Consider the following 11936-nt stretch of genomic DNA (forward strand, 5'->3'; position numbering starts at 1 on the left):
CTGTGCACGCGGTCCGCGCGGATTGGCTTACACCGAAATGGCGGGAGAATCCACAAGCGGGGATTGGCCAGAGGCTCGCCAGCACCACTATATAAGGGGTTTCAAAAACATACTTGTTCGTTCCTGTGGAGGCAATAAACAGCTAATCATACCTAAGACTGCTGTCCTCTTTACTGGGAACCTGCAGCAGATATTACAATCTGTAATCATTACTTTGTGGCCCTGTTAATTCTAGTCTCTGAATTTGCTCTAAAAACTTTATCTTCAGTTCGGTCTGGATTCCTCTTCCGTCTGGGTTCATCTGCTTTAAGTAAAGAGTCTTATCCAATTTTGTAATTAATGTTTGGCTATCCAGGCTTTCAGGAAACTGTCTTTGTTGATCTTCCACATCCTCTAAGTTAGCATCACTACTTGCACATAGTATACTTCTAAAGTTATAGGCTCTTTTGATGGAGTCAAAAGTTGAGTATTAAGTTTTCCCATAGTTTGTTGTTGGTCCTTAAGGTTATTTGCCATAGTGATAGTTCCTTGTACTTTTAGTTGTCGGTTCTTTGGATAGTTGTTGCTTATATTCCTCTGCCTCAGTAGTAATATCTTCAAATTTTGTTATATTCTGAAGTATAAATTCTTTAGTTGCAGTCTGGGTTTCAATTTGTGACTTAAGGTTGGTATGTAAATTATTAAATCTGGAGATAGACATCTCAGTGACTGTAGATTGTTTCAAGTATGAGGTTATAGTCAAGCGAGGTTTGTGGCTGATCATTCTCCATTTTGTAATAATTATAAATAGTCCTTGGTGGAGGCTATTTTTCAAACAAAAATCAGTAAGAGTCCACCTCCACAAGTCTAAGCCAAATTCATCTCCAGCTGTTTCAGATTTTTATCTTAATGCCAAGGTCAGTCCAAAATGTAAACAAGCTTGTTTGCCAATAGTATTCACTAAATATCCCCAGAGTACTTCAAATCCTTTTCAGACAGTATCTTTTTATTTCTTTTTTTGTCCCCTTTTTAGACTAATAGGTAGAATAGTCCATTTCTGTAGAAATGGGCCAAAAGTAGAAAGGCAGTAAGTCCAATAAATTTAGACAAAGGCTGCTCTTAAGGAGGGTGGGGGAAAAAATCCCTTCCCTCTCTCCTCGCAGGGGGAAGCAAATTTGAGAAGCTTTTGGCAGGGAAAGTAGACAATTAGGAAAACAAGAAGGCAATTCTGACCCAGTTTTTAAGTGCTTTCAAGTGTTTTGTTGTGTTTTTGGCTTCGGCAGGAAACAGCTAAATGATGGGCCATGGGAGTGGCCAATCCCTTCTTCTTCGGTTCGGAGAGTAGCTCCAAGCCGACAAGAGGGCCGCCACCCTTCTACTGCTGACTGGAAAGACCTCTCCCCCACTCATCGCCCCTCCAGGGCGACTTTCGACCCCTTTACAGGGGCTCCCTGATGAAGAAATCCAGGCGACACAAGGAATGGTTTCCTCGTGCGTCTGGCTGCACCAAAAATCCAGAACCACTAAATTAATACAATTCTTATTATAACAATTAAATACAAAAACATTCTTACATTTATCAATAATTTTTAGCTTATACATATCCTGGTTATTTTACCATTCAGTCTTTATAGACAATCTATGTCCTAATTAGCTTTTCCCAATTTTAATTTCCCATTAATATTTAAACTTAACATTTCATATTAATTTCCAAGTTTTAAGAAATCAAAGTTCCCTTTATCACAATTCATCACAAAATCTAATATTCAGGATACACGTCTTATCTATTTAAATATATTCTATTTCTCACCATCTTATATAATCTAATTAATAATTCAGTGTAACATTCTTATTTTCTATTAATTTCCAAATGTCTTAAATTTAATTTCCAAAGTTTCTCTTGTTTCAACATCAAATACTAACAAATCGTCTGTCTATTTTTCCATCTTAACGTAGTTGTCCTGAAATATTTATCTTCCCTTCAGTCTGTTCTTCTTCTTGATCCTCAGATTTCTTCTGGTTTATATAGAAAGTCTTTTCCATTTTCAGTCCCTTTTCTGGGTTTTCTGTTAACTGTGTTTGTTGATCAGTTGAATCTTCTATCATAGTATTTGATTGTTGCACTTCTTCTATTATATTCTGTGTAGTTGTTTCTTTAGTTGTAATCAAAGTTTGGGTTCGTATATCTAGGCTGACATCTTGTTCTTTTCTGTAGCTTCTTATTTCATCAGAAGCTGTAAGAATAGTTTCATAAATTGCTTTCAACATAAAGAGAATCTGTTCCTGATCTTCATCCATGTTCTCTTAGTAGTGTGTTAAATTAAAAGCTTTACAACCAAAGAATGAAAATAATTTTGTCACTGGGCTTCTCACAGCTGATATCTGTTTTATCTATAGTCTGGGCTTCAAGCCAAGTCTCTTTTAGGCAATAATATTTTTTATTTATTTATTTTTATTCCATTTATATCCCGCCCTTCTCCGAAGACTCAGGGCGGCTTACAAGTTTAGCAGTAGCCTTCATTCTATGTATATGCCTGCTTATTAGGGCTTTCACACCCCCCCACAAGCGGCATTATTACAAAGTCAGCTTAATTGCCCCCAACAATCTGGGTCCTCATTTTACCTACCTCGGAAGGATGGAAGGCTGAGTCAACCTTGAGCCTGGTGGGATGCGAACCTGCACTAATTGCAGGCAGCTGGTGTTACTTAAGGAGGCATTAGCCCACTGCTCCACCAAGGCTCTCTAATAAGTTGTAATATCAGGGTAAGCCAAAAGATGTCACCCATAACGTTTAACTTTTTTTTAAGTCCAAAATTTTTTATAATCCTTTTTCCAATTTTACTTCTTTTTTGTAGTAAAAACCCAAATCTTCAATAAGAATAAGAAATCTTTTAGTCCTCGAATTTTAGAAAGATAGAAATCCAGTTAAAATCAGGTTATTCTTTCAGCATTTTAAACTCCCCTGGATAGTCAGTCCCCACTGTTTTTAGAGGGTGGGATAAAATTTCCATTCCCTCAGGGAGGAAAATACTTTGGGCAGTTTATACAGGTAGAAAAAATAGTTAGGATTGAAGAGAGGTTCAGATCTCACCCAGTGTGATGACCCAGGGCCCCGAAAGGAGACAAGCTAGCAAAGAAACAGTTCTTTAATCATTGCCCAAGTTCTCCAAAAGCTCCCACAGAAGCTGGCAAGAGTTCAAGCAAACACACACAGGCAAGACAGATAACACAAAAATAGAACATAAATAATCCTTCCAACTCTCGCCCTGCCTGCAGTCTGCAAGGGAAGACTCAGAAATATCTTCTGTGGCTGAAACAGGAAACTGACCAGTCCGAACTCCAAGGTGACCAGGCTAGACAAGGCACAATTCACATCTCCAGATAACACGTATTGTTCCCGGCAAATACTCCATCCCACAGCATCTCCTTATATCTTAGTCCCCAGGTGTGCCTTGTGAAGTGGGCCTCCGTTGTTCTCTCCTCCTCTGCTCTCCTTGCTCTAGGATCAGGTGGTGGGACCTTGCTCCTCGCTTGCACTATACCTTTCCTATTGCAAACCTGAAGAGCCCTGGCCTGCCTCAGCCTGCTCTTCCCCACAGTCCTCCGAAGCCACAGACACCCCCACCTGGGCCTCAATAAAGCACTCCATGTCATCCTCAGAGTCAGGCTTGGATGAAGGCATGACACCCAGTCTCATCTGCGCTGCTTTATAGGTGCCTGGTGGTAAGTTTGACTTCGGCTGTCTGCAGCCTAGTGATGGGCCATATTTCTATGGCCGGTCTTTCATCCGCCAGTGTGGAGGGTTGACCTGGATCAAGCGGAAGGGCTACTGCCCTCCTACGAACAAGCAGGGGTCCCCTCCTTGCTTGTTGCCCCTACAGGGTGATTTTCGACCCTTTCCAGGGTCCCCCAGCAGGGTGAAATCAGACGTGGAAGCCCGAGCTCGCCTTCCAATGGCTGCGGCAGCTGCAGCGGCAAACCGGAAGTTAATTTTTCATTTGATTTTTATTACCTTCCTACAATCCTTTGTTGATTGAAATATTTCCATCAATTACTACATACCTTATTTTATTATTTAATGGAATTGTAGAATAAACAAACATACATAATATTCCTTAGCACTAAGTTTACAATGTACCATTATTGATATTTTATGAAAGCAAGACATCACTATCTCTATGTTCAGGGGAGATAACAAAAGAGGACAAGCAGTTCTGATTAATTGTAACAAGTCTTTGTAACTTTTTTCCCAAAGAGCGTCTAAAACACCATCCAAACAAAGTATCAATCATGGTGAAGGAAGACCTCCCCCCCTCCTCAGATAGAAGAAGAAATCTGAAGGCGGGAAGAAAATTTAATCACAACAGTTTAAATCTTTCCAAATAAGCCCTCATGAGTCCTTTATAAATTAAAACAAACACTCTGTCTAGCTCATTTTCAGAACCCACAACCCAAGTGCTAACAAACGGGTGGAAAGTATCAACTTGAACAAACATTGAAGGTAAGCTTAACCACAGGAAGACTGACAGGATTAGAACACAAACACAGAAAAATATATAAAATTAATGAAACACATCAGATTCTTTCCTGAGACAGGGATTAACTTTTAACCTTTTTCCTAAACAAGACTGGATAAAGAAACCAGCCTAGCAATATGCACTGCTCCACGATTCAGGAATGACATTTTGAAAACTCAGAAATTCAACAAATCAAAATTGACAATTTTGAAAACCCTGGAAAAGTATAAAGACACACATTTGGAGACCACTCTTTCTAGCTAGCCAAGAAACTTTGCTGAATGTCACTCATCTTAGTTTTTTGCCATTAAAATACTTATTTCCAGCAGCTCTGCTTCAATTCAATTATTTCTCCAAAGCGCTGATAGTTGCGTCCCAGTTGGAAAAATCCCCAAGGGAGGGGCTCTTTCCTCTCCACAAGGGCAAATATAAAATGTTCAAGCATATATTGAGTGACCTGAATATGGAACAGCTAAAATGGTTACCTAGTAATTAGCAATAACCTTCCCCAGGTATTCTCAAAACATACTAGAAATTACGCAGAAAAAATTACTAAAACAATAGTGAAGGGCTTAGAATAACTTCCTCTAAGTTATTCTACTCTAACTATTGGGGTTTATTTTAAGTGTGGTTTACTAGATAAGCTAAAAATAATCCATACTGTGCCAAAATCAAACAATTTGTACTGATTGACCACAATGTAAAAATCCGGAGTGTTTTCTAAAATTGTTTTTTTTTCTATTAGGATTAATGCACTACATCTTCTATTTAATATTTAAACAACCTTGCATGCCTTTTACTTAAGTTTATCCCAACCTATTTTTTGCTAACCACATTCCTAATGCCAGTATTGCTTCTATGAATACTTAATAGCAACATAACTTACCGTATATACTTGAGTATAAGCCGACTCGAGTATAAGCCGAGACCCCCAATTTTACCCCCAAAAACTGGAAAAAGTTATTGACTCGAGTATAAGCTGAGGCTGGGAAATGCAGCAGCTGGAGGCTGGATCCCCCGAAAGACGTCTCTGCTGAGATGAGAGAACGGGGTGGCAAGCCGCCGAGAGAATGGGGCGGTGGAGTGCTCTGCCGAGAGAATGGGGCGGCTTGCTGTTCTCTCGGTGCAGCATGGCAGAGGCTGGATCTCGCGAAAGAAGTCTCCGCTGAGCGAGAGAATGAGGCGTCTCAGCGCCCATTTTCTCGGCGAAGACTTCTTTCGGGGGATGCAGCTTCTGCCGCCCCTTTCTCTCAGCTGCCCAGTGGAACAGCTTGCCACCAGAAATCAAGAGTGCTCCATCACTGGAGGTTTTTAAGAAGAGACTGGACATTCACCTGTCTGAGATGGTATCGGTCAGTGGTGGTGAAACTTTTAGAGACCGAGTGCCCAAACCGCAAGCCAAAACCCACTTGTTTATCACAAAGTGCCAAGGCAGCATCGGCATTCTGGTGCCCTTGGGGGAGGGGACAGGGAGGCGCCTCTGAGTGCCGCCTCTGGCACGAAAAAAAAGGGCGAGCAAAAAATGGTCCACCGTACCGCAAGGCACAAAAACGCCAACCGCCGCGCCGCAGGGTGCAGATACAAGGCACCGCACCACGTGAGAACGGGGCTGGGCTAGTGAGTATCACGCAGGCACTAGCCCCGCCCCCTTTGCAGCATGTGCCTGCTGGTGGCCCCGTGCGCGCATGCACGCATGTAAAATGCTTCCCCCTCCCTTTTCTTCCAGTCCACGAACCGACAAGGACCTGCTGCTGGCAGCGGTGGTGGCGCACGTGCCAACAGAGAGGGCTCTGAGTGCCACCTCTGGCAGGCGTGCCATAGGTTCACCACCACTGGTATAGGTCCTCCTGCTTGAGCAAGGGGCTTGACTAGAAGACCTCCAAGGTCCCTTCCAGCTCTATTCTATTCTATTCTATTCTATTCTATTCTATTCTATTCTATTCTATTCACTTTCTATATTTCTATTCTATTCTATTCCATTCACTTTCTATATTTCTATTCTATTCTATTCTATTCTATTCTATTCTATTCTATTCTATTCTATTCCATTCCATTCCATTCCATTCCATTCCATTCCATTCTATTCTATTCTATTCCATTCACTTTCTATATTTCTATTCTATTCTATTCTATTCTATTCTATTCTATTCTATTCACTTTCTATATTTCTATTCTATTCTATTCTATTCCATTCACTGAGAGAAGGGGGTGACAGAGGCTGGATCCCCCGAAACAAGTCTCCCACCCACTTCCCTCCCCCCACTTCCCAGAGCTAAATACAGGATTATAGTTACAATAATCATATTCTAAATAAAAATTATTTATTTAACTGGATGCAGTATTCAAGGTGTGGCCTTACCAAAGAATTGTAAAGTGGTATTAGTACTTCACTTGATCTTGATTCTATCCCTCTGTTAATGCAGCCTAGCACTGTGTTGGCTTTATTGGCAGCTGCAGCACACTGCTGGCTCATATTGAAGTGATTGTCTACTAGGACTCCGAGATCCCTCTCACAGTTACTACTATTGAGCAAGTTACCACCTATACTATACCTGTGTATTTGATTTTTCCTGCCTACATGTAGAACCTTACTTTTTTCACCATTGAATTTCATTTTGTTAGATAGCACCCAGTGTTCGAGTCTGTCCAGATCCTCCTGTATTTTAAGCCTATCTTCTGGAGTGTTGGCTGTTCCTGCCAGCTAGGTGTCGTGTGCAAATTTGATGAGTTCCCCATCTATCCCCTCATCCAAAGCATTAATGAAGATACTGAGGAGCACTGGGCTCAGAACAGAGCCCTGGGGCACCCCACTACACACTTCCTTCCATGTAGATGCAGTTCCATTGAGGACCACACACTGAGTACGGCCTGTCAGCCAGCTACGAATCCATCTGGTGGTGATACTATCTAACCCACATTTTTCTATCTTATCAAGTAGTAGGTTGTGATCTACTTTATCAAATGCCTTACTGAAGTCCAAGTAAATTATATCGACAGCATTCCTCTGGTCCACTAATTTTGTCACTTGGTCAAAGAATGTAATAAGATTTGTCTGGCATGATCTGTTTTTGACAAACCCATGTTGACTTTTAGTGATAACTTTGTTTGCATCAAGGTGTTCGCTGATTTGTTGTTTGATTATCTTTTCCAGAATCTTCCCAGGTATTGAGGTCAGGCTGATAGGTCTATAGTTTCCTGGATCTATTTTACCCCTTTTTTGAAGATGGAAACTACATCAACTCTCTTCCAGTCCTCTGGTAGTTCCCCAGTGCTCCAGGATCTTTGAAAAATATAGTTCAGTGGTTCTGAGATCACGTCTGCCAGTTTCTTGAGAACTTTGGGGTGTAATCCATCTGGTCCTGGTGATTTGAACTCGTCTAGGCTGGACAGGTGTTCACTTACCATTTTTTGCCTATCTTAACTTGCGTTTCTATTCTGTTTTTTATGGCACTGGTTTTGGTAGTTTGGACTGTTTTTTCCCTTTGTGTAAAGACAGATGCAAAAAACGAGTTAAATAGTTCTGCTTTCTCCCTCTTGCTTGTCACCTTCTTGCCACTTTCCCCCACTAATGGACCAATCATTTCCTTAACTTTTTTCTTGTTTTATATATGTTGAAAGAAGCATTTTTTGTTATTTTTGACTTTGGTCGCAATCCTTAGTTCATTTTGAGCCTTAGCTTTCCTCACTTCATCTTTGCAGGCACAGGCTATTTGCTGATATTCTGACTTCTGACTGATACATATTCTGACTGATACATTATCCTCTCCTGCTATTCCCTTGTAAAGGTAAAGTAAAGATTGTTGGGGGCAATTAAGCTGACTTTGTAATAATGCCGCTTGGGGTGTGTGTGAAAGCCCTAATAAGCAGGCATATACATAGAATGAAGGCTACTGCTAAGCTTGTAAGCCGCCCTGAGTCTTTGGAGAAGGGCGGGATATAAATGGAATTAAAATAAATAAAATAAAAATAAAGGTTCCCGCGCACATGCGTGCTAGTTGTTTCCAACTCATCTCCGTTTCAAAGCCAAAGAGACAGCGCTTGTCCAAGGACGACTCCATGGTCATATGGCCAGCATGACTAGACACCAAAGGCGCATGGAACGCTGTTATCTTCCCACCATAGTGATCCCTATTTTTCTACTTGCATTTTTACGTTCTTTCGAACTGCTAGGTTGGCAGAAGCTGGGACGAGTAACAGGCGCTCACTCTGTTATGTGGCACTCAGGATTCGACCTGCCAAACTGCCAACCTTCCGATTGACAAGCTCAGCGTCCTAACCCACTGAGCCACCGCATCCCTTCCCTTGTACTTGGCTTTATTCCTTCTGGAATAAAACAAGCAAAATGAAATTCAACCTTAAGCAAAAAATTTATATTCATAATTTTAACTACCAATATCAGTGATGGCGAACCTTTTAGAGACCGAGTGCCCAAACTGCAACCCAAAACCCACTTGTATATCGCAAAGTGCCAGGACTGCATCAGCATTGTGGTGCCTTCGGGGGGGGGGGTGGCAGGGAGGCACCACTGAGTGGGGTGCAAAAATGGGCCACCGTGTGCAAGGTGTACAAATGGCCACCGCCATGCAGCGGGGTGCAGATACAAGGCACTGCACCACACAAGAACGGGGCACAGCTAGTATCACGCATGCGCTATCCCCACCCCATTCACAGCAGGTGCGTGCTCGCAGGCCTGTGCACGCATGCACACATGCAAAATGCTTCCTTCTCCCTTTTCTTCCAGTCCACCAATCAACAATGCTTGGTGACGTCTGCTCTACCACCTCTACTCAAGCTTGCTAGTTGGCCACTTTGCCTCCTTTGTGCTGGGCGGGGCTCCTGCTCTGGGCAGCGGTGGCATCCTGATGGACCTGTTGCTGGTGGTGGTGGCACGTGTGCCAACAGAGAGGGCTCTGAGTGCTGCCTCTGGCATGCGTGCCATAGGTTCGCCACCACTGACCAATATGATCACTGATACTTAAACAGGATTTTTATAAAAAAATATATTGCATTTTTTCTTTGTAATCCTAGATATGCTGCAGATACAGTTACTATAGGACTATATTAAATTAAATACCCTGCTGTTCTGAAAGTCTTAGTGAACAAAAAAATGTGATAGAGAATTCCTTAATACACACTAAATCTATCTAGAATTATTAATACATATCAGGTGACAAGACTAGCGTCTTAACCGCTGAGCCATCAAGCCACCCCATTATTCTAAAGCAGTCTGGTTTTAATTAATAAAAATGTTTACTTAAAACAAATAAATGGTAACTAAATATTTAACATCTATTGGCCACTTTAAACTGGTGCATTACAAGACCCTCTGCTCCAGGCCCTAATCTCTACCCTTCAACACAGTCGCCTCCAGTTAGTTCCAGTCAGGGGGCCTCTGTTTAGCCCAGGGGTCTTCAAACCTGGCCCTTTTATGACTTGCAAACTTCAACTCCCAGAATTCCTCAGCCAGGCATGCTGGCTGGGGAATTCTGGGAGTTGAAGTCCACAGGTCATAAAAGTAAAGGTTCCCCCGCACATGCGTGCAAGTTGTTTCCAACTCTAGGGGCCGGTGCTCATCTCCGTTTCAAAGGTGAAGAGCCAGCGTTTGTCCGAGGACGTCTCCCTGGTCATGTGGCCGGCATGACTAGACGCCAAAGGCGCACGGAACGCTGTTACCTTCCCACCGGAGTGGTCCCTATTTTTCTACTCGCATTTTTTTTACGTGCTTTCGAACTGCTAGGTGGCCAGAAGCTGGAACAAGTAACAGGCGCTCACTCTGCTACGCGGCACTCGGGATTTGACCCGCCAAACTGCCGACCTTCTGATCAACAAGCTCAGCGTCCTAACCCACTGAGCCACCGCGTCCCTCCACAGGTCATAAAAGGGCCAATTTTGAAGTCCCCTGCTTTAGCCCAACCACTGGCCAGAGACGTAGATGGTGGCTAAACAGGGAAGGAAGAGGAGCTGAATGGTGAAGCAGGAGAGAGAAAGAGCCTGTCATTTCTCTGCTGTAGAGTACATCAGCGCATCAGCTTTTGCTAGGCTGATTTTGAGTACAATTCTGCCACTTTCAGAAGAGCAACAAAGCCATACTGTGTTTAAAAATAACTTGAAAATAGCAAGCAATTACGGGGGAAGCAGTTTGAAAGGTCAAGTGGGAGGTAACTCTTCTACTGTAATGAATATCTATGGCAAAATAGGAAACATCAAAGGAGAAAGCAAATGTTAGATGATTATCATTTTCTGCTAACCTCAAATTTGGGTGGATTGCACTTTAATTTGGTTGTGGGAATGAGCCCATAGAGCCACAAGTGATTTTTGCAGATTTCTAACAACTATGGAGCTTCAGAAGCACCATTGACTTCTGCCCAAACCATCCAAATTACAAATGCTTATACGCTTAGGTAGATATTTTTTTTTATTTCTGCCAATAAGAACAGATGTGTTTCACAATACTATATCCTGCAGCATATAATAATGAATAATTGTAACAATGGCATGAAGCATTACTAAAGCAACTGATTCAAGTAGGCTTTGCAGTATCTTAATAAGACATTTCAGTACTTAAATGTTTCCTGCGGGGGACGGGGGAATTAAAGGAATTGCCACAGTATTAGAAGTTCCTACTGAGGTGCAGCACTTTTGGCCTTCTTAAATCTGAATTTCTCCAACTATATGAAGGAATAATAATAAAACTCCGAGTAGATAAACCGGGCGATCTGTGTGATTCCAGATTTAACAAACTTTGTAACATAATCCGAACAATGATCCAAAACTTTTTTCGCCAAGCGATCTTGAGGCAACCTGACCATAGACAAACCTAATTTCAGATTCTGCCCCCTGCCACTTCCCTATAACCAATTCAGCGAATAAAAGGATAAAAGCTAGTTTTGCCTTCCGCATAGATCTAAAAAACAAGTACCTTTCTCAGAGACGATCTTAATGCAAAATGATCTTCGGTGTATATTAGGTGACCTCCGGAAAGGGTGCCATTACTATAAGGGCGGTTGTTCGGATTAAGCGACCAACTTTCTGGAAAACCTGCAATTGAGACTCCAACAAAACGTAGCAGCGGTAGTTTTAACAACTTCATTAGGTCTTTACGACTGAAAAAAGAATTCCGAGAAAGCGCCATGCTGTTGAGTAAAGCACGACGAACGCATGCGTTGTAGTTAGAAAACGGCAACTAGTGACGGTGGATTATCCTCGAATGCGGTTGTTTCGCTTCTATAAAGCAGTTATACTGAGCTGGGTCTTTAATAAATTACACAACTGCTGACGTAGAGGCATACAGAACAGTAACTGACGCCGGAGAATTACCCAATTTTATAGATAGATAGAGAGAGACAGACAGACAGACAGACAGATAGATAGATAGAGCTAGAAGGGACCTTGAAGGTCTTCTAGTCCAGCCCCCACCCCCCAAGCCCGCGCTCAAGCAG

At 42.2% G+C, this 11936-nt stretch overlaps 1 protein-coding gene across 1 annotated transcript in view; it reads right to left on the bottom strand.

Moving 5' to 3' along the window:
• Positions 1-11672, bottom strand: part of LOC310650414 (putative acyl-CoA dehydrogenase 6) — a 74119-nt gene extending 62447 nt beyond the window's left edge. The window contains exon 1 of the mRNA XM_083379399.1: positions 11417-11672. Within this exon, the coding sequence (XP_083235525.1) occupies positions 11417-11629 (213 nt within the window). The 5' untranslated portion in view covers positions 11630-11672. The remainder of the gene's footprint in view (positions 1-11416) is intronic.
• Positions 11673-11936: the final 264 nt, after the last annotated feature.

This window comes from Vipera ursinii (genome assembly GCF_947247035.1).
Source record: "Vipera ursinii genome assembly, chromosome: Z".
Classification (NCBI taxonomy): domain Eukaryota; kingdom Metazoa; phylum Chordata; class Lepidosauria; order Squamata; family Viperidae; genus Vipera; species Vipera ursinii.